Here is a 24,196-nt window from a genome sequence, read left to right on the forward strand (position 1 = left end):
CCTCTACAAGCTGTTGAGAGACAAGGCAACAACAGTAAATGACAGATTTTCTTTAGTTCTTCGCGAAGAAAGCTTGAATTTTTTCTCTCCTCAACATGCTCTCTCATCTCCCAGCCTTTCTACAACCTTGCTCTGAAGATTACAACATTGAGATCACCAGAGGCTAAGAAATTTCAGATTTCTCTGCTATAAACCCTAATCTGTAGCAAAAATTAGGGTTTAGTAGCAGCCTCAGAAAGCGTGCCAAAAATTGGAAGCTCCAAGACCTGGATTCAACAGGGCTGAAGCTGTTTTTAGCCTATTCAAGTGGAGGGACAAAAAATCATTGAATTTGAGGCATTTTCCATCTCCATCAAAGCGGGTGAAGACCAATTGATTGCCTGAGTCAAGGGGCAAATTAGATTGAAGACTTGCTGGTCATTTTGAACAAGGGAAGTTGGAATACCGAAATAGATTGGAAGAATCCCATTGTACATTTACTTCTTCTTCAATTAAGGTGAATAAATACCGAAAGGGGCGGCAATTTTGGGGCCAACAAGGTGTCCAATGTCCAAGATTATATGGTAAAGTGTGCACTTTAGTTTTGTGAATTTGTTAATTGTTGTAAATAGTGCTTAATCAGGTTATTTACCACCCTATCTGAGGAGAAAAGTTGGTTTCATGGTTCCATTGCCGGGACACCGCTCAATCCCTTGATTTGGTGGGCCTGAGGCACCTGATTGCAAGCCAAAGCTTTGTGCTAGTGCTGATTTTTACTCTCAGCTGAGAAATTACAGCAATATGTCTTCATACAATGAGATGGACTCAAGCAATGATGATGCCTCTTAGTATGAACATTCACATGGAAATGAAGGAAATGCAATGCTTGACCTTGGACAAGGCTCAGACCATGGACAGCAAGCTGAAAATGTTGTTGTTGGGCAAGATGTACGGCCTTCAAGGCAAGCTGAAGACCAGCCAAGTGAAGAGGAAATTGATTACCAATTCAAAAATCGGATAAGGACAATGGCAAATCTATTTGCTGAGTTGGCAAAGGATCCTCAATTTACCCGATTTTTAAATGCTCCAAAAGAGGACAACAAAGGCAAGAAGAAGAAGACGTCTTCTACACCTTCGGGACAACAAGATGCACCGAAGATAATGCCAAACCCTTCATTTGAAGCTCCCAAAGATGCTAATGAAATAAAACAATTGGTACCTACGGAGCAAGAAATGCAAATGCAAGGCCATCATAAAAGTGCCAATCCAACAGATTTTGGATAGCCGAGCATGCATGCTATGATGGAGCAACTAGGATATTTTGGTGGAAGAACGATTTTTCATACTATGGTTGGACAAGGACCGCATACGGAAATGTATGGCACAAATCCCTATGGTATGCACCAACCAATGCATGGTGTGCAAGGCCCAATGTATTCGGGTATAGCTGGAAATATGCAAAACCCTATGTATGGTAGCATTAGCTTGATGCCTTGGGCACAAAGTAGCATGTTTGGTATTGCATTTGCATCCCCAAATGCTTATGGGACTCAAGGAATGAATGTTGGTCATGCAAATGCTCCGTTTGGTTTTGGTTTTAATGTAAATTCTGCAAATGCACCCTTTTTGCAACAACCAGTATATGACAACTTGACACCAAAAGGGGCAGCAAAAAACTATGATGAGGGTGGAAAAGCACTGAAGTTTGAGTCCTTTAATGGTGTATAAGATAGGCTGTAAGCTTTGACTTTCATTCAGCAGTTTGATGTAGCCTATTCAGGGGAAAACTTCAGGAAGTCCTCGAAATTTCAAAAGGCAGCTACTTTCTTAAAAGGAAATACATTACAGTGGTGGTCCACTCTTTTGATGCAAGGTAGATCACCGTCAACATGGGTATAATTCAAGCAAATGTTTGCATCGAATTGGTTGACAAGTACCTTTGAGGTGGACATTATGACAACTTGGAATAAGTTGGATGCTAAGGAATGTAAGAATTTGTAGGTCTATGAGAAAGAGCTCTTGGCTGTAATTCATGCACTGTCTACGTGGAAACATTATTTGTTGGGGCTGATTTTACAGTGTAAACAGACCATCAAACTTTGAGGTACTTTTTGACACAGACAAAGTTGTCAGAGAAGCATATGAGATGGGTAAATTTTCTATCTATATTTCATTTTCAAATTATATATATTAATGGTAAAAAGAATGTTGTGGCTAATGCACTGTCACGTAAGCCACAAATTTCAGCCGTCGTTATGGTTTATCACACTGAGTTGAATGTCATGAAAGAGCAATATGTTGCAGATTCGGGTTGTTCTAATGTTTATGATCAGCTTCGCAATGGCCAAAGGCATGAACACTTTGTGCTAAGAGATGGATTTTTGATGATGCATGGACGACTGTGTGTCACAAAGCAGTTAAGGCACAGGGTTATCACTGAAAGTCATGTTCCTCCATATGCAAGACACACAAATATTGATGCCACGGTTAAGGCAGTGGAGCATTTCTTTTATTGGCCAGCTTTAAGGCATAATGTAGAATAGTTTATTAAGGCATGCATTATACGCCAAAAAGGTAAAGCATGATAGGCAAAAGATACCGGGTTTGTTGCAGCCCTTGCCTATTCCAGATAGGCCTTGGCGGAGCATTGCAATGGACGTTATTTTTAAGCTTCCTAAGATACCTACAAGGAATGATGGGATATGGACTATCATTTGCAGGTTTAGCATACAAGCCCATTTCATTCCGGTGAGGAAGAAAATAAAGAGTGATCATATGGCACGATTATTTTTGCAGCACATCTTTAAGTATCATGGTATGCCAAAGTTGATCATTAGTAATCAAGACCCTCAGATAACCAGTTTATTTTGGAAGGGGCTGTTTGAAAATATGGATACCACACTGAAATTCTCATCATCCTTCCATCCGTAAAGAGATAGTTAGTCTGAGGAAACGAATTCCACAGTGTTAAATCTTTTGAGGTGCTATGTTTCAGACCACCAGACACAATGGGAGTAGTATTTGCCCTTGGAAGAGTTTACTTACAACAACATAGTGCATAGTTCTACGGGCAAAGCTCCATTGAGGTGGTTGAGAGTAGCAAGAAGGTATCACCCATTCTACAAACTATGGATAAGATCTTTGAGACTGACCGTTATGTGGAAAACTTGGATGTAGCCTATGCAAAGATAAAATATGCACTTCAAAGATCGCAAGAAAAGCAAAAGAGGACAGTTGATTGCCACAGACGTGCTTTGCAGTTTGCAGAGGGTGATTATGTATTGCTGTGTTTTGAAAAGGCAAGGATAAAAAAGATTAAAGGAAGAGAAAGATTGTATCCGAAGTTGAGTATGAGATACTATAGGCCCTTCCAAGTGTTGAAGAATATCAGCGATGTGGCATATCGGCTGAAATTACCTCCACATTGGCGGATGCACAATGCCTTTCATGTCACTTTATTGAGGCATTTTCATGGTGATGTGCCAAAGAATATGTCTACTGAAATTCAGCTTGAGGTTGATGAGCTGGATGAGATTTTAATACCCAAGCATATTTTGGCACATAAATTTAAAAAAATCAAAGGTAAAATTTCTAGGAGATACTTAGTGAAATTTCAGATTTATTCACCAATGGATACCAAATGGATGGAAGAGGATGACTTAGCAGACCATCCTCAATTATTGCATCTTTACCAAGATGCCTTTTAGTTAGAGCTGACTTTAGTTCAGACTCCATCTGGTTCAGCAGAGAAAGGGTCCAGAGTATTGCCTGATGCTCAAGGGGGAGGTAGCACTTTCACTCCTTCAGTTATGGACAGCTCTCGTATAAAGTGGATCTCAGATGTATTCAGCATGCATCCAAGGTACTGCGCTGACAGTTTGTTTGCCATGAGGTCACTACTTAGTATACTAGTCACTGTGAGATGTATGCAGATGAGTATGAGTTTCACCCGAGCACTAGACCTATACTTTTGCATCAACTTATGATCAATCTAGCATGAATTTTGCCTCAATTTTGAGACAAATTCTTATCAATTTCAGCTCAGTTTTTTATTAGCTTGAGAACCGTTTATGGTCACTTTTGGAGTCAGTTTTGCGTCAGTTTTTGCATTGATTGCTGATTAGTTTTTGCAATGAGTTTCTAATCGATTTGGGGTCACATTTGCAGCAGTTTGTGATCAGTTCCCAAATAAGCAAGCAATCAATTTATGATCAAATTATGCTCAGTTTTCAATGGTTTACATCTAGTTCCATGAACAACAGCATATGTCATGTTGCCATTGATGTTTTAGCCATGGTTTATGCTTGGTTATGCTATGCTATGATTTGGTTTTTCCAGTTGAGTTAAGCTCATGAGAAATAGACATATTACATGATAATCTAGCAATTTTTTTGAGATTCTTTGTAAGTCTTATGTTATGTTATGATTGGTAGGTAACTTTCAGCATGTGTTGGGCATATAAAATGGTTGAGCAACAGTGCACAATGTTGTATTAACTATGATGCCTTGTGAAAATTCCAATCCACTCTTTTGCTTTTAATGCATCTGGCAGTCCAAGGCACCGAAATAATTATTAGATTAATTTTCAATATTTAAAGACTGAAAATTAATATTTAACTATGGATAATGCTGAAAAAACCATTTGAAAAGACTATCACTTGTCAAAAATGCCCATGCAAAACTGAAAAACGTCTTTAGAGATTGGAGAGAGGCATTTTTAGTGTATTCGGCCTGCAAGAGAGAGGAAGGAGATGTTGTTGGTTTAATTTGCAATCATTGGAGGACCTTCTGAAGTAGCCAAAGGCAGGAGAAGACCAATCAACAGCAAGTGATAGTATCTACAGGCTGTTGAGACAGGTCAACAGTAATAAATGACTAATTTTCTTCAGTTCTTTGCATCTACAAGCTATTGAGACAAGGCAAGCGTAGTAAATGACAGATTTTCTCGAAGCCATAGTAAATGACAAATTTTCTTCAGTTCTTCGAGAAGAAAGCTTGAATTTTCTCTCTCCTCAGCATTCTCTCTCACCTCCTAGCCTTTCTACAACCTTGCTCCGAAGCTTGCAGCATTGAGATCACCAGAGGCTAAGAAATTTCATATTTATCTGATATAAACCCTAATCTACATAAAAAATTAGGGTTTAGCAACACCCTAACCAAGGAGGAAGGCTGGTTTCAGCAGCCAACAACAGAATCACTAGTTAGCATGTTGAAAAGTAAAAGGGCTTGGACTCAAGTGACTCTTGAATTTTTGTTGGACCACTTCAAGTTTCCTTGGACACCCAAGAAACATTAAGATTGCAGTCTATGAATTCTGATGCCCAGGAATTAGGAAATACATGACCTCAAGAAGCAAATAACCTACAAAGTTATGTATAGTCTGCTAGAAAGCTTTCTATTTTTGAGATATGATCAATCCAGAAAAGACTTCCAAGATCTTTATCTGAAGAAAATTTCCAAGGGGTTGAGCCTCCTAATAGCACATGTTTGTATCTCTATTAGTGCCTTAAGACTGAAGGAACCCTAAAGTCAATCTATCACACAGCCTTTTTGTGTGTGAGAGGAAGTATCTCCACTTACTTTGTTAAGTAAGTTCCAAAATGATTACCATTTCTGAGAGACCAAATGAATATGGCAGGGCTGGTCAGTGAGGTCATGCATCATTGAAACACCGGTATCATCACTCAACTTTGTGTGTGGGGGGGTAAGTGTTTCCACTTACTTTGATATGTACATTCCCAAATTATGACCATCTCTGAGAGACCAAACTACTACGGCAGGGCTGATCAGTGAAGTCATGCATCATTCAAACACTGGTATCCTCACTCAAATTTTTGTGTGTGAGAGTAAGTGTTTCCACTTACTTTGGCAAGTAATTTTAAATATATAAGAGACCAAACTACTTCGGCAGGGCAGATCAGCGAAGTCATACATAATTAAAACAACGGTATTAACATTCAACTATTTCAGCCTTGAAGTTCCAGTGCTGGCAATGAAGCAACACTATCACCGGGCATACATGTTTCTCATTCATTACAACTTATCCCTGTAGATTGCTTTTTAGTGATTTTGCAGAGTTTTATCATGACGAAGATACCTATCAAGGTGGGTCTTCTTTCTTTCCAATTTCAATGGAGCAGTTTAATAGCAAGAATGAGAGATCCCTTTCTAAACGTCGAAGGTCATACCTGCATTTTGATGATCTTTCCATCAGCCTGCAAATTCTTGTGAGAGACGGAAGAAATTGGTGTACCGATTCCTTCGATGATGCCTTGAGAGATGCATGTCGCTGCCTGTTTCAAGCAATAGAGTGCATACCTGGAAAAGCCGTAAGAAGAAAAACCAGAACCAACAGAAGTTAGGATACAGGAATCTTGCTGAAACAAGGTCTGTAGTCACTGACAATCACGATCAAGCCGTGCATTACTTCAAAGAGGAACTCCCTGAGTTGAGCACCAGCACAGATCCACCCATGGCTGTAGAAACGGAAGGAGTGTATCGTAGCTATGCAGAAGCCATGAGGATCATGACGGCAATTAGCACCTGTTTTCTTGGGTCTCTTCCTTGGAGTTGTGATATCCATATCATACATCATGCATATATCATTAGTTATCATTAGTTGTGAGATCATCCGTACTGCTGCCACAATTTGTCTTTAAATTATTACTAGAGCAAGCCCAGGTTATTAAGGCAAGTGATGGTGTTTAACCTTCAGCGGTTCCGGAAAAGCCGGCTTCGCTTCAACCTAGAACTTGTTCACCTTCACAAAAATCCTTCTCGATTCTTTGGAAGAAGGAAATAAATCTTTTTCAAATTTCTCAAATATAGTTATATTTGTTAAATATATGTATAAGATACTGTCTCAATTGGGGATACTTCCTTCTCAAATGATGATGAAAAGGATTTACTTTCTCTTCCTCAAAATTTTTTTCCCAAACCCTGCACGGAGTCAGCACTATCTCCCAAAACGTCTTAAAGACCCGGAAGAGTTGGGGTCTACAACCCAAAATGCATCCGACACACGATAAATGCGAGCAATTGTGATCCCTACTTTTTGAAAAATTAAATCTAGCCCAAAAATTAAACCTAGGTTACACTTTTTGATCAAGTAAATCTAGCCACAAAAGTAAACCCAACCCATCAAAAAGTGATTATCGAAAAATTGTTGCCAAAAACTAACCCACCAAAATGTAATTACTATATAATACTTTAAAACTCACCAATTCCAACATGTGTATAGTTGATAGTTTAATGGTTGAAGGTTTGCCTCGTTTTCAAGAGGCTATATCTTCAAACCCTCCAAACTTTGAACTTCTCTTTATTAATTTTCTAGTTTTCTATTTCTCCCTAGATTTTTTAATATTCAGGTCTTACCTTTTACAAGTTTTCATTTTTATCTTAAAACCCCCCTTCCAAGCTTTCAAAGCCCAAACTTAAGGAAATAACTTCTAGGGAGAAATAAAAATTCTCAAGATAAATTCTAAGGAAATAACTCTTAGGGAGAAATAAGAGAGAAGTTTAAAGATTAAGGAAATAACTTCTAGTGAGATATAAAAATTCTAAGAAGAAATTCTAAGGAAATAACTTCCTGGAAGAAACAAAAATTTGGAGGAGAAACCAAAAATTACCAAGTAGAGAAGTTTAAAGATATGCAAGTTTGAAGGATTTAAACATATAACCTCTTGAAAACCAAGTAAACCTTCAACCATTACACTGCCCGTTGTACACATGTTGGAATTGGTAAGTCTTAAAGTGTTATGTAGTAATTACCTTCTGGCAGATAAATTTTCGGCAATAATTTTTCATTAATGACTTTTTCAGTGAGTTGGGTTTACTTTATTAAAAAGCACAAGCTAAGTTTACTTTTTCAAAGAGTAGTAGTCACAATCACTCGCTTATTTCGGGTGCAATTTGGGCTATAGATTCCAATTATTTTGGCCCACTGCTCCCCCTCGTGTCCCCAACACATTCCCCATTACCTATACACCAAACCCTAAACTTCTTGCCATAAATAAACAACATACCACCCTCTCTCCTTATTTCTTGCAACAACATAATGCGTGTCTGTTGAAACATTGGAATTTTATTTCAAATGGACATCAAATTTTACATTGCACCTCTCTCTCTCTCTCTCTCTCTCTCTCTCTCTCTCTCTCTCTCTCTCTCTCTCTCTCTCTCTCTCATGTTGTGCAAGACTTATATTAACTAAAGTTTGAATATTGTGAAGATAAATTGATATATTAATCACTCATAAAGCTATCATCATGTATTTTGCACTCAAAAAATAGAGAACATGAAAAATAGCTATAGAATATAGATATGACATGATGAGTTTAGTTTTTAATACATTGTAGTTGTAGGATATAGACATGACATGACTCAAAAAATAGATAGCTATAGGATATGGAGAGTAAAAGGGGCACGGGGAAGGAAGGAGAGGAGATGGTATGAGTATGGTAAATGTGTACATACCAAAACATGTTTTTAAGTGATCTCAAAATCTACACAAACTACTAAAGCCCCTCTTTAATAAGAACTACCAGGCGCTCCGCGCCTAGACTCGCCTCGACGCTTCGCGTCGTCAGGGTGGGCACGATTTTCGCGGCAAGGACGGGTGCTGGACGCGTGGCCCCCGCCCCCGCGTTTCTTTGTGGGGAGGTTGGGGCTGCCACATGGCACCCGCCCCCCACCTCCCCTTAACTAATAGTATAGATTTGGTTTTTAGAATGCTAAATCTATTCAATGGTGATGTAAGAGCTAGATGGATAAGAGTGAAAATGTGTTTGTTGAAGCTTGGGATCGTGGAGAGCTTTATGTTTTGCCAAGGATGCCAATGAATATGTGCACAACGTAAGTAAAACAACCCACCAAATGATTTGATTTTTCTTACAATCTCCAATGCCTTTGAATGTCAAGTTTTTCTTAGAATCTTAAGTGTTCCATCATGTCATCAAGAATCCTAAATCATATATGTGTGAATTAATGTGAACATGAAGATCACTTGAACATTAAAAGTGTTATCAGACTCAAAATATGCATGAAGGCTAACTTAAAAAAAGCAATGCATGCATGAATTGCATGCTAGTAAAATATGCACACAACTATAAACTGAACACATGCATCATATATGTCATATTTTTAAGTTTCATATGGATTGCATGTTTTGTAAAATATGTGAGCATGTACAAAAACTCAATAACTAACTATATAGGTATTTGGGATTTATGTGCTTTCCACACTTAAATACCTCAAAAGGACTCATCATGTGTCGTAATTTCTAAGCATTCTCTTAGATTGCACCTCTCACCCATTCCAAACAACATAAAAGTATCTTCAAGTTTTGTACAATTACTAAAGGGAAATTATATATGCAAATGTCAACCTACACTCTCCATCTAAGCACCTACTCTTGATTCTAAGAATGAGTCAATAAATTGCTTTAAACTATTATAAGTAAATTGAGTTCTTTCTACATATGCATGTAGTTACTTGAATGACCAAGTGTGTGTCGCATCTATACTATATTATTATTTTAGTTATGGCTTAGGGAGGTTCCAAACCTCCATAGGGCCTCCCAACCTACAGCCTTGCCTAAACCTATTTGAATTTGGCAAATCTTCACCTCTCGTAAAGTGTATGTGCCAACTCTCTTTGTCTCTCTCTCTTTTTGTGGTCATAACAAGTTGACAAAGCTCTGTATCTTTGCAGCTCGATGCTTTCATTCTCTCCCCCTCTCTCTTGAGTTGCTCTCACCATCTCCTCCTCTCTCAACCTATGTATCTCTATCATCTGAGAACAACATAGTGCTTCGCTTCGCTTCTCTTCTCTTCTCTTCTCTCTCTCTCTCTCTCTCTCTCTCTCTCTCTCTCTCTCTCTCTCTCTCTCTCTCTCTCTCTCTCTCTCTCTCTCTCTCTCTCTCTCTCTCTCTCTCTTTGTGTTGGTGGACAACACCAATCAAGTTGATAGGGAGGAGGGTCTCTCTTTGGGGAGGTGGTCTAGGATGAGTGGGTAGAGAGGGCATCTACCTCGAACTCTCGGTGTGACACACACATCTCTCTCTCTCTCTCTCTCTCTCTCTCTCTCTCTCTCTCTCTCTCTCTCTCTCTCTCTCTCTCTCTCTCTCTCTCTCTCTCTCTCTCTCTCTCTCTCTCTCTCTCTCTCTCTCTCTCTCTCTCTCTCTCTCTCTCTCTTTGTGTTGGTGGACAACACCAATCAAGTTGATAGGCAGGAGGGTCTCTCTTTGGGGAGGTGGTCTAGGATGAGTGGGTAGAGAGGGCATCTACCTCGGACTCTCGGTGTGACACACACACATCTCTCTCTCTCTCTCTCTCTCTCTCTCTCTCTCTCTCTCTCTCTCTCTCTCTCTCTCTCTCTCTCTCTCTCTCTCTCTCTCTCTCTCTCTCTCCATTTGACATTCTTTCTCCTAGGGGCAATGGAGGGTAGGACTAGTGTGGAAGTGGTGGAGTGGTGGGGTGCTACAACCATGATAGTGTGGCAAGTGGGAGAAACGGGCTAGGGAGTACATGTGGCATATCACACAAAGAGAAAGAGGGAGGGAGGCAGGAAAGAGAGAGAGAGAGAGAGAGAGAGAAGAAAAAGAAAATGTGATATGTGTGTGTGCGTGCATGTGTGCATGCACGCATGTGTGTAAAAGAGATGAAGGGGAAAAATGAGAGAGAGTGTGAGAGAGGGGGGGAAGACAAAAAAAGATAAGAGAGAGAAAAAACAAGAGAGGACAAAGAAATTTTGTGAGAGAGAGATTGACAAGAGATAAAAAAGTTGAGAGGAATTTAAGAGCAAAAAGATGTGAAACAGAGAGAGGACATGAACAAGAGACAACATGGGCACATGAGCACATTTTGTGAGCCATCCAATTGATTTTCACAAAAGTGGCAACATGCCCCTTCACATGTGTAATCGGATTGGAGATGGAAATTTAAATCTCTACCTAATTGACTAGATTGGCATGTATCCATAGGTAGCAAACACATGGCCTTTTGTAGCCATCCAAGTTGCATCACATCATCATCTTTTGCCCATTCTTGGCTTGACAGAGATTTATCTCTTGCCTATACTTCCAATGTAGCTCCAATATGGTTCAAGTAGAATCTATTAGCAACATGTGCCTTTGTTTTGACATTGATTCAATATGCAATTCAGAATTGAAGGCTCAACAGAAGGCCTCATTTGCCTTAGGGGAGAGAGAGAGAGAAGAAGAAGAAGAAAAAGATAATAATAATAATAATAGTGATGATGATAATAATAATAATAAGGTCCCAAAGTCCAACACATAGAGGAGGAAGAAGGAAGGAAAGTGAAGGTGATATGACAATTTTGGTTCCCTCTTGAGGGTGTTGTGTAGCAATTTTGTGCTATTGGGGAGAAGAAGCAAGGAGTGAAGATTGCACAACAACATCGCTTCACTTGCAACACTACTTCATGACAATAGGCAGTGGCCTATGACTTGAATTATGAGACTCTTAAACCACACTTTTGGATGTTTGGATACTTTAAGGCAAACACAAATGAGTCAAATGCTACACCAAAATGTGTCCATGAAATCATGTTCATTAATTTGTATATCCAAAAAATTATTGAAAAAGCCATTGAAAGCTTGCATAACCAATTTTGGCTATCTCTTGAGATCACTTACATATTTACATTAGAACATGCATGTTTATCCACCTATACGTCCCCTGTTTTCACCTTCCAAAGTTGCCAATTATTGACCATCCAAGTCCTCAATGTCAAGCTTTTTATCCCTTGTATAGTACCAAATTTATTGGATAGGATTTCCTTGGCTTGCTCATGATTGTGACAATATGATACATGTTGAGCTCCATACTAGTAGATAAAAATCACATGCTTTGATCATATGGGTGGCAGACAATCTTTCCATATTCCTAGTCTAACAAACACTATTGATCACATATGTGAAGTAAAATATTCAATTGGACTGGTGTAGAACTTTTAGATACATAATCTGTAAGGTACAATTAATGGTAGAGCATCTAAGTTGTGTGCAATAATAACAATATACAACATATGATTGCAAACCCACATGGTCCAAATAGATATGATGATAATGGGTGTGCTAATACAAAAGCCAATAGAAGAAATTTCTCTCTCACCATGCTGTGAGGAAAAGTGTGATGCCATGATAGACCTCAAGCATGAGTTTGGCATGTGCAATGTCCCCAATGCTACAAACTCAACCAAGTTACCATGCTTAGGGGAGTTTTAGGTTCACATTTGACTCCCACCATAGATACAAAGGAGCCTTCAAAACCATGTAGAAGGAGGCATTGGTAGCCAACCACCTTTTGTTCACCTTTCAACTAGTATCAAATCATGTGTTTAAGGAGCTTCTTCATCATTTACTTCAGTCTAGATTCAAAGCTTCAACTCAAGGTTTCATGGCAATCATTAGTTCTTCTTCTTGAGGTATGCATTGAGCTCTTCCTTCTCCCAACTTGTTCTATACTTCTCAAGGCTTGTTCGAGGGACTACAAGGACCTTCTTAAGCTTTGTTTGAGGCTCAATAGTAGCAAATACTAGCAAAAGTCACATCACTCCACTCAACATGAATTATGCCTAGTTTCTAGCCCTTTGTCCTTGGCTATCTATAGTCCTCTTCAGCTCATTTGAGCTCTAGCACTTGAAAACATCTTGGTTTCTTCTCCGACATTAGTACTTGCTTTTGGGCATCACTTTGGAGCTCCCCAACCTCTGTCATTGCTGTTATATACATTAGACTTGCTATATATAGGTTTGGGATAGTTTTCCTTAAATGTTTGGATCTCATTCATGCCTCTTGTTGGTGCTCATATGCTCATGTATTGTTGCATGGATGCTTAGAGAATGTATTAATGTGCTCTAGGGATACATTTAAGCTTGGTTGCTCAAATTTGATAGGGTATTCACTACTGTAATAGTATGGACAACAAGTTTTTTTCTCTGAGAAGGCTTATGTCTATTATGTCTACTGGTCTTTCGGATTACTACATATCTATGGTGATGTTTAGCATTGATGTATGCACCTCGATATGCTAATGACATGCTTTAGCACTCGGATTTAAGATATATTTGATGTACTTGGGCTTTGGTAGTTGCTTTGAGCTTCCATGCTTACTCACTCATGGGCATTGAAGCTTTGTTGGATACTTATACTCGCGGGTATATCTTTGATGCACTTGGGTTTCCTGGATGCTTTGATGTATATGTCTTGAGCTTTGCTTGCTCATTTTGCATTTTCTATTTGCTTTTAGTAGGAGATACTTGTAGTTACTCTGGAACCTTGGCTCTTTGTGACAGTGGGACTCTTGACTCATGTATATGCTCTCTTGTATGCTATTGGATGCAGTTACTTCCACTTGTGAGCTAACTTGACTGTGTATGTTTTGGACATCAGCACTTACTTTTATCGACATTTTGTCAGTGATGTATACATGCATATTGGTAATGTATTGAGCATCATTGCTCTTTGCTCAATCCATTGTGCATTTGGCAAATCTCTATAGTCGCTCTTGAGATCTTTTACATGCATGATGTATATCAAATGTATTGTCTACTGACACTTTGAGTTTATGATAGTCTTTTGTACCAATAGTCTATGCCTATTCACTAGTAGTTGCATTTCGTAGATCCTAGTTGCTACTCGAATATCCTTGGTAGTGGGAGCTTACTCTCTTGTCTTTTTTCCCACAATTGGATTGACATATACTATTGCATTCATTATGATAGTGTTGTAATTATTGTTTTGAGCATTCTTTTAGAGAACATACACTTTTCTTTGGCATTCTATTGATTGTAGTTTATGGACAGCTATATGCTCTTTTATTCCACCCTTTTTCTTATCCTTTTGGATAATTTTTGGGGATCTTTTGTTGCAATTACACTAGCCCATACTCTTATCATTTGCAAACATTTGTAGTCATTATGGCATGTTCCCACATACATTAGCCGATAGTGCTATTTTCAACATTGAAAAGCTTGATGGCAATAACGTTCAATATTGGAAGATGCAAATATGGAAAGTCTTGGTGCAAAAGAGGTAGGTTAAGCCATTGAAGTTAGAGCACATAAAGCCAAAGCTTTATGATGCTGAGGATTGGGCACAACTTGATGAGCTATGCAAGTCCACTATCATTATATCATTATCAAAGTAGGTGCATTTTAATGACATTGACACTAAGGGTGGTACTTATTAAAGATTTGTGATTGTTATGACAAGTAGAGTCTTGCATCTAAATTGTATTGTTGAACAAGCTTATGGACCTTGATTTGAAGGAGAGCATACCTATGTCTATTGATTTGAATAAGTTTCATTCTATTTTTAGCCATCTTGTTTCATAGGACATAAAGTTTGAGAATAATATCAAGGCTTTATTCTTGCTAGTTACACTGCTTGAGTCATGGGAAACTTTTGGTACTGCTATGAGTGCTCATCCCCCTTGAATGGTGGTTTTAAATGCACTAATGTAAAGAGTGCTCTACTAATAGAAGAAGTAAAGATGAAGAACATCAATGCAACCTGTAGTTCTCATAAATTGACTATTAGAGGTAGAGATGGTGGAAATCGCAATAGCACTCATGGCAGAGACTCATTACCCAACACGGGCAAGTCTCAATCTCATGGTAAATATTGTAGTAAGTCCCACGGTTATAAGTCCTCTTTGACATATCATTATTATGGGCAATAGGGTCATGTTAAGCCATTGTTCCATAAAATGTGGAATGATAGATGCAATGAGAAAGACAAGGGGAAAGTAAATTCCATTTAGATTATACCTATGTCTAGTGTGAAGATCATGGAGATAAATGCATTGGAGAATAGTTTTGATGATTATATTCTTGCAACCATCTCTTGATGCTACTCAGTTGACTGATACTCTACCTGCTTACTCTCAGTGTTGGCTCTGAAAGGAATGAAAGTCTCGATCCATTTGCAATATCTCTTGCCCTTGGATTACTCTTGTTTTGATTCATGCGATCATTATCTTTATAGTGGGTAGACTTTCAATTCGCATAAGAAGTCTGGTTCTACGTGAGTGGGTGAGCCTTTAGCTCTTATGCATTTGAATGTTTGGAGTCCCATGCCGTGTCAATTAATGGCTGACGTGAAGTATTTTGTTATGTTCATAGATAAATTTTTGCATAAGCTTTGAGCCTATCCTATTAAGCAAAAATAGAATGTTTTACCTATGTTTTAGTGCTTTCTCACCATTAATCTAGGTGTAGGTTAATATACCTACAATCTAACAATGGAGATGAGTATATCTCTAAGGCTTTTTAGTAGCTATGTGATAAGAGGGGTATTTAGTGTTAGTTGAACACCCCATACACCCCACCCTAGAATGGTATTGTAGGGTGTATGAACATGACTTTTCAAGAAAGAGCTTGTAGTATGATTAGTTAGGTAGGCTTACCAACACTTTTGGGTTGAGGCAGTTACTAATTCTGTGCATCTCATTAATAGATCCCCATGCACCCTACTCTTGGTGGCAGAGTTGTAGAGGAGGTATGGTTTGGGACACCTTCCTTGCATGCACACTTGCAAGTCTTTGGATGTGAGGCTTTTTGCCATATTCTCAAAGATAAATGCAATAAGTTGGATTTGAGGTAGTTACTTCTACTGTGTATCTCATTAATAGATCCCCATGCACTACTCTTGGTGGTAGAATTGCAAAGGAGGTATGGTTTGGGAAACCTTCTTTGCATACATACTTGCAAGTCTTTAGATGTGAGGCTTTTTGCCATATTTTGAAAGATAAGTGCAATAAGTTAGATTTGAAGTTTGTCAAATGCATCTTTCTTAGATATGGGAATGTAGGTGAGATGGGCTATCATCTTTGGGATCCACATATTCAAAAGGTTATCCACAGCTACCATGATGTTATCTTCCATGAGGATAAGATGCATATGGTGAGACCAGTGTTGGGGGTAAAGGCGCCTGTGCCTAGCCGCCCGTGTATTACTACACTAACATTATTCACACTTACACACTAGAGGTAGCAATGGGTGCCCATCACTATCAGTTCATTCTTTATTCTTTCAGTGACATTTGAATAAAGGGAAGGTCAGACACACATTGTGACTGTTGAAGTTTCCACATCTTCAATCTCTCTCTCTCTCTCTCTCTCTCTCTCTCTATATATATATATATATATATATATATATATATATATATATATATATATATATATATATATATATTGCTCTCTTTGTAATGTCCCCATTACTTAGTTTATTTTAATAAAAAATTTACCTATACATTCCAAAAAGTTAATTTATGTTGAAAACAAAATTGCACATTTTAAAAATTGGCTCTAACTATGAAGATAATATTTATTATTAATGAGGTATTATATGCTAGTTCATGGAAGGAAGGCTTGGGAAACCCTCCTAAGACAAGCTTATTAAAATAGTCACTTGACAGTTAAGTGCACTTGGGTGATGGCCGCATTGGGATAGGTGACCTCCTAGGAAGATTTTCCTACAAGCTAGTGGGAGCTTTTCATGCACAGCCAATGTTGCCAATGAAGCCTTCGTAGTCCATTGCCAAGTATGCCAAGGCTAAGATGCCAAGGTCTATGCCTTGGTTGCCACCTTGCTCATGAGCCTTGGAGTGATGCCCACCCATATATTTGTAAATTTTTATCTTCACGCTACAAAAATGGAGCCCCTCTTTGATGTCATCGATGATGTCATCAAAGACGCTAAAAGAAACCATTCTCTCTTTATCATTTATGATGCCATCAAAAACACTAAACGGCAAGTGTCCTCTCTTTCCCCCTCCTCCCTCCCCCCCCCCCCCCCCCCAATTACTATATAAATAGGGGTAGAGCATCACGTCAAAGGAATACAACAACCTATGCAGAAGTCTTTCTATTGTTAACATGATGAAGCTCTACTACAATCATCAGAGGCTCTCTCTCTCTCTCTCTCTCTCTCTCTCCACACCTACGCAGAAGCACTGCTCAAATCCATCAAGCTTCCTCCATGGCTCCCAAGAGACATTGAGATGTTGGGCGAGGTCCCAACCTCATACATTCTCTCTCTCTCTCTCTCTCTCTCTCTCTCTCCACGCCTATGCAGAAGCACTGCTCAAATCCATCAAGCTTCCTCCATAGCTCCCAAGAGACATTGAGATGTTGGGCGAGGTCCCAACCTCATACATTCTCTCTCTCTCTCTCTCTCTCTCTCTACTCATTGATGATATCTTACCGTTTCAGAGTTTTGTCTCTAATAACCATGAAAGAATAGATGGAGGTTCAATCTTGGTAGATTTGCCACTTTTTGGTCTTCATTGTGGGTTGTAAACCTCACAATACTCTTAAATAAATCTTTCAATACACTACAAGTTGTAAATAGCAAACATCTACAAGTTATCATGCTTTGTGGTGGCCTCGTGGTGGTAAGACCTTGTGAGGAATGCCCTTTCCGCATAATACCTCATTTGGAAGTGTAAGAGACTCTTTTATCGTCCATCCACAAGGAGCATCCTTGTCAATATGTTGAAGGTACTTTGCAGGGTAGTACGTGCACTCTCCAAGCACCCATCCCTTAGACATCCAACTCTCTAGTTGCACCGTTTGGAAAAAAAGGCCCTTCAAAACAACCATGAATCTCTCAACCCAAAGCATCCAATGAGTGCTAACAATTACTCCAATCTCTATCTCATCGATCAAATGGATGAGTATGTGGACTTGAATGTCTAAAAGAGAAGTTGGTAGCTCCTTGTCTACCAAAAGTAAAGGAGCTCAATGAACTCCTTTTTCTTTTGCGGTATTGATTCTATATCAATCCCTCATACATAAACATGTGCAAGCAACATACATAGCTTGCTAGCTTCCCTAGATGATATATAATGTTTCAAATACCACTTGTTGGAAACCATTGATAATAAGAGGAAAAACATGCTGCATTTACCAATTTATAATCAAATTATTTATCATCTTAGAATAATGCAATGTGATGATAATAAATGTTTGGGTTAGCTTGATGAAATCATGCCAATCATGTGTTCTTAAGTTTGAAAGACTTGTGTCATCCATAGCAAATACATTCTACAATGAGGCACTATATCCTATGGGTGTGTGGTTAGATTGTATTCTATGATTGATCATATTAATCTCCTTCAATGTTAGCACCCATGGTGCAATGTGCGTATACTTTTTGGCTTGCATCTTCATCAGCTTGGGCCCACAAGTGGGGCTAATTATTTTTTTCTTTTAAGTCAATTTTTGGTTGCATCCATGACCTTCAAGCCAATGAGGTGTTTTCACAAAGAGTTACATGTGCCTACATTCTGGAATAAATGAATAGGATCAAGAAGATGAGAGATTTTCAAATCCTTCAAATACTCTAAATGAAACCATATCGAGATGGAAGGAGCTAGAATAGACCATCCTTGATGGTGCTCATTATCACCATCACTTGCAAGCTCTAACTCTGGATTGATGGTTGGTCCTTTAGTCCACTTTTTGCACCCATTTGTAGGAGTTATCCATATACAAGACATCATCCATTCTCAACCTTTCCATTGAAATTTCTAGAACCTATCACATCAGCATGATTATGAGCATTCAAGATGTAAGAAACAAGCTTGATATTTTATAAAAATTACTTATCTAATAAACAAGTAGACACACTGGCCACATCGACCTCATAGACCCTCTCGTTTAGATACACACACACCAACCTCATACATTCTCTCTCTCTCTCTCTCTCTCTCTCTCTCTCTCTCTCTCTCTCTCTCTCTCTCTCTCTCTCTCTCTCTCTCTCTCTCTCTCTCTCTCTCTCTCTCTCATACATGCTTGCTTGCTCACAAAAGGTGACTCTTAAGTCCGAGTTAAATCTCTACTCATATATCCTAGTTCATGGCCATTTTCATTTAAGAATATAGATTGGGATGTAATGATCATGTATCGTGGCTTCATATAAGTTTCCTAAAACATTAGAAATGATTTTCATTCAAGATGGAAGAAAACTACTTCGATACTTTATACATTTGTCAATTTGTCAAATGAATTCATGACAAATGTTACTTTCAAAATTTCAAATGGATTTTTTAGGGTAGAGTTTTTTTGAAATTTAAAATAGGTTTTTCCTAGGTTTTTGAACATTAGGTATGAAATGAATTTCCTAACCTTATGAAATGGGTTTCTTGGCAACTATGAATTAAAAATCTGAAGTTTTGAAAAATTTTAGAAATTTTAAAGATTAACTACTACTACACTCTCAAACTGTTGAGTAAGAATTTTTTTGCTTTAGTATTGGCTTCAAAATGTGGTGTAAGAAAATTGAAAAACCATTTATAGAAAATTGAAAAATTATGTATAGAGATGGACACTCCAAAAGAAAAAGACCACCATGAGAGAGAAAATGTCAAGAATCGCGTGATGGGGGGATTTGCTTGAGCTGCTGCACCAAACACACACTGTATACACAAGAGGAAGCTCACTCAAGAACACAAGAAGAGAGATGGAGGCCAAAACCTTTTCTTGCTGATTTTTCTTCTTCTTTCACACACTATACAATGTACACAAAGTATAGATAAGATATAACATAAAGGAAAGTGGCCTTCTAAGTCAAACAGTGCATAACCGACTACACTAATCAACTGGTGTTATATCTTTGCCAGCTGTAGGTAGGTGTAACAAACTAAATATAGTAAGTGATAAGTCAGTGGCCATGTGAGTATCATAATGACCACCAATGTGCTAAGTGTAGACGTGCGGACTCATCTAGCCAGGCGGTCCATCATCAATGTCAGCATGTGTTGAGCTTGCCATCTCAACAGAAAAACTATCTTAATTTAAGTCCAAAGGTAGAGATGCTCTTTAAGGCCTACAAAATCCATAGTTCACTAATAGTTCATCATTGGCACATAATGATATAATAGCATTTACAAGAATATATCTTGGAACCTCTTTGCTCACGTATCCTAGTTCATGGCTGTTTTCACATTCCACAAATGTACAATTGGTTCTTGCACTTCTTTCTCGACTATTATTAATTAGATCTACTATATTTCCTTGTGTATATGGCCTACCATCTACATAAAGTCTCTAGTCGTCTACGTGAGTGATTCCCCTATCTAAAAGAGAGGATGCATTGAGACACAAACCATAAGTGCTAATGCTTTGGATGTTTTTTTTTTGCAAGTAAAATGTGGCTGATTATATTACTAAAAAGAAACTGATTACAATGGAGTACTCATGCTCAAGAGACAAGTTGGAGCTGATGAAAGTTATAGATACATCATATATACAAGCCTCTCAAGGCGGTCTGGGGGGATGGGGGCAAGGTGTATCGCCATCTAGGGCTACTTGCCTGCATCACGAAGAATAGGTCCTGGCTGCCCCAAGTGCGCATGAAATGACATTGGAGCTCCTGACGAGCCCTGGATGACTGGCCCTGCACCTGATTCCATCGGCCTCAAAGGGACTAGATGATGGAGGTCCAGAGCTTTGCTAAGGTCACCTGTACTGAAAGCCTCTCTCCGTCTCGACAACCACTTGACACTGTACCTTCTAGATATGCCAACCAGTAAGACTCCCTATGATTTCCCATACCTTAGAGCGGTCTCTTGTGGGCTCCAATACTTGGCAGATGGGTAAAGCCTCTAAACCGACCACTACACATGACCTTGCCTTGTTATAATGAATATCGTATCCTGCATCCCGGCCTCATACAGAAGGTGACGACCCTCGCTGACCATCTACCAACAGAAAGCTCCCCAAGAGATACATCCAAGGCTGGGTACTATATGGCAAAGGATGCGGCATACTCCTCTCCACACGAGCTATGCCGCCTCACACGACCAAAGGCAATGCTTTGGGGTTTCCATAGACTGTTGTGTGCAACGCTTACAAACTCCCTCCTACATCTAGGCAAGCCAACTTCCCACTGCCAAGCCTCCATGTGCCACCAACCATAAAGAGTATGATATCCTCCTCGACCTCCAGCTGTCCCATAGGCGGTGCCAGAAGGTTCGTCGAAATGGCTCTATGATGCTATGCTCCACCCAATGCCTGCTACGTGACGGCACCCAATCCATATCCTCCTACATCAGTACGTGTCTACCAATCCTGGCGGTGTACTCCAGGAACCTCAATGACTTCTTGGCAACCACAGTGGCCAGCCAAAGCCACTCTCCCAGATCCTACTCCAGCTCATCAAGTGGCATTCCTTCCCAGATCCAGAGGTGCCACTCCTTGAGCTCCTACCAAAAGACCGAAGGGTCCAGCCGCCATGTCTTCCCATGAAGGCCAATCACCCAGATCCTCTTCCATGAAAGGACAAATATCCCCTCATCCTATTGTCCTCTGTCAAGAGCCAAATGCCCCCCCTCCTGCACGGTAAAAAAGGTCCCAGGTGGAGTGCCACCCACTCTTCATGCCCCCTGTAGGGGATGCTTGCTAGTGAAATCCTAGCGGCCCATACTTCCCTAAGCTCTATCGGCTCTCATATTGGGGGAGCAAGCCACTCCTGAGGTTTTACTGCATGTATCTCCCTTCTCCTCAACTCCACTCCTCACTGGCAGCATGATACTTGCTGCAACACCTCCTCGTCCGCCATCCTGTACACATCCTGCCATGTCTTGATGGTACGAGCCACACCAGCCTCCCAACCAGCCCACTGGATGTGGGGGCGCTTACCAATCTATGCCCCTTCTTGGTCCCTGACCTGGGGGTTCCAAATCACCGATTTGATGGTCTATCTCCTCCTGGTAGCCTGGGGGGCTCTGGATTAGGGCCTTATGGAGGCCCTGCCACACATGCGGAGCAAGCTGCGTAGAAATGGTGATCTGGGGGGGTGATCTAGGCTGACATGAAGATCCATCTCAAGGACGGCCTCCACTCACTGCCAAGCCTCGGTCTACAATCCTGAAGACCCTCCTACAATAGGACCTTCCAGGCCTTTCCTCCCGATGTGAGGCCGCGAACAACTAGCTTGCCCAAGAGGGCCATACTTTGATACTTTGGGTCTATGATCCAAAGCCCTCCCTCTGATCGATGTCATATGATGGTCACCCATTCCACCTTGGCCCTGGAATCCTTGGAGCCATCTGACCCGAAACAAAGGAAATTCCACACTAGGCGGCAAAGCTGCATTACACAGGAAGAGGAGAAGCACCAACACGAGGCGATGTACCAGGCCGTCACTAGGAGGACCTGGTTAACCACCACCAGGGCTCGGCCGGCTAGTGAGAGGCGAGGCGTGCTCCAGTAGGTCAGCTTCCTCTGAATAGAATCGAGGACTGGAAGAAACTGCCGAGATCGGGAGTGATGTCGAGTCCCACCTGGAACCCTAGGTACCAGACGGCCTGTCCTCTGCTCACCCATCTAAATCCTAGGTGGATGCCCCACTTTATGCTAGAGTCCGGGTCTTTGAGGAAACCAACTGTCTTTTTCCAGTTGATTTTTTCTCCCGCTGTAGAATAGAACACCTCAAGAGCCAGCCTCACTCTCTCCAACATCAACTCATCATCCTCTATGTAGAGCATTGTATCATCTGCATACTCTGAGTCTAACAACTTGGTCTCCTCTCTTACTAGAAGTCAAAGGCCACGTAATCAGCTCACACGTGACCTGAGGAAGTGAGACGTCACCTCTGCAGAGAGAAGGAACAATCATGGGGCGAGGGGGCAGCCCTGTCGGACCGATCTCTCCAGCCAAAACTCCTCCCCTTGCCTACCACCTATGAGAACCTTGTTGGTGGCTGATTTGTAAAGTGCGGAGACCCCGCAAATCCAAGCCTAGTGGAAACCCAACCTCACCATGGTGCCCTCTAGGAAATCCCAGTCCACCCTGTCATAAGCTTTCTCGAAATCCAAGAGTAGTACGACCAGTCTCTGCCCACTGTGATGGGCCCACTCTGTTGCCTCAAAGAAGGTGAATACATTGTCTAGGATGCTCCTATCCTAGACAAAGCCTGTTTGTGTGTCATGGATGATGTCTGGAAGCACGGGGCGTAGTTGCCTACCAATCATCTTTGCCAATGCCTTATAGGCCACTCACAATAAGGTGATTGATCTCCACTGGGAAAGCTCCAACCGATCTCCCCCTTTGGGGAGAAGACTAATAAAGCGTGTCGAAAGACTCCCTGGCATCTGTCTTGAAGTGAAAATCTCCTGAAAGGCTATCAATAGGGGGTTCTTCACCACTTCCCAAAAGGTAGTGAAGAAAGCCTTAGAGAGGCCATCCTCTCCCGGGCATTTCTGCCCGTCCTGTGTATGGAAAGCCTCCTCTAGTTCCTTCTCTATGAAGGGGGCTAGGAGGGAGCATCCCATCTCCTCTGTGACGAGGGATGGGATGTTATCCTAGACTTGCTATCTACATTGCTATCCTCGCTGAGGTTATCTCCTACTAGAAGAGGCGACTGTAGTAGTCAGTGGCAATCTCCATCACCTCATCTGGGCTAGAATGGGTCCACCCATACTGATCTCAAAGGCTGCGTATCTGCTCTCCTAAGGTGCAAGGCTGTTGCACTTGGAAAAACTCCCTGCACATCATGTCCCCCTTCCATGTCGAGAAAGCTGCTAAGGTGTGGAAAGAGAACTCTGAGCGCCTGTCCTCTAGGCTAGCAATGGTTGCTCATGCATGCACTTCCTATGCATGGAGAGTGGGATCCCTTGGTGCCTCCTGTAATAATCTATGTGTGGCTGCAAGGTCCCGTCAGAGTGCTCTCTCCTCCTCCCAGCTCTGCTCCCTGGCCTGTTGGCTGCCTCTTGGTAGATTTGCTCAACTTAGCTAGGACATGTGCAACCTCCTCTATGATCTAGTCCCTCTTGCCCCACTCTCTGGTCCAAATCTGCTCTATCTGTCTCGTCACCTCCTCCCTCCTATAGATCGAGTCAAGGATCCGACAAGGTCGTGTATCTAGGGTAGATGCTGGGGCATCTAGTGTCTGGAGAATTGGGCAATGATCGGACAATGTGGTGCTTGCCAATTGGCCACCAATCTGGCCTCCTTGAGAGCCTCCCCACTCTCCCACATAAAATCTGTCCAACCGCTCTAGTACGACTCCACCTAGCCGCTTGTATCCCCAACAGAAGTCTAGCAACCTCTCCCTCCCCTGTGGAAGGCAAGGTCTCTCCAGGCATCGCGTGCTCCTACGGCTGCCAGTATAAAGACCTCCCATGCCTCATGTTCCTCCCTGGCCATGCCCTGGTAGTTTCTCCCTTTGCCTTGCTGGTTGTCCAAAGCCT

At 40.8% G+C, this 24,196-nt stretch overlaps 1 protein-coding gene across 3 annotated transcripts in view; it reads right to left on the reverse strand.

Annotated features, from left to right (window-relative positions):
* LOC148035114 (uncharacterized) overlaps positions 1 to 6,561 on the reverse strand; it is a 10,246-nt gene extending 3,685 nt beyond the window's left edge. For all 3 annotated transcript variants that reach the window (XM_087680082.1, XM_087680081.1, XM_087680080.1), the window contains exons 1-2: positions 6,407 to 6,561; positions 6,168 to 6,297 (exon numbers count right to left, since the gene is read on the reverse strand). In XM_087680082.1, the coding sequence (XP_087536208.1) occupies positions 6,168 to 6,190 (23 nt within the window). In that variant the 5' untranslated portion in view covers positions 6,191 to 6,297; positions 6,407 to 6,561. The remainder of the gene's footprint in view (positions 1 to 6,167; positions 6,298 to 6,406) is intronic.
* Between the last annotated feature and the right edge of the window lie 17,635 nt (positions 6,562 to 24,196).

This window comes from Lygodium microphyllum, chromosome 6, assembly GCF_053477565.2.
Source record: "Lygodium microphyllum isolate KBCC chromosome 6, Lygodium_microphyllum_v1.1.10, whole genome shotgun sequence".
In the NCBI taxonomy this organism is placed as follows: domain Eukaryota; kingdom Viridiplantae; phylum Streptophyta; class Polypodiopsida; order Schizaeales; family Lygodiaceae; genus Lygodium; species Lygodium microphyllum.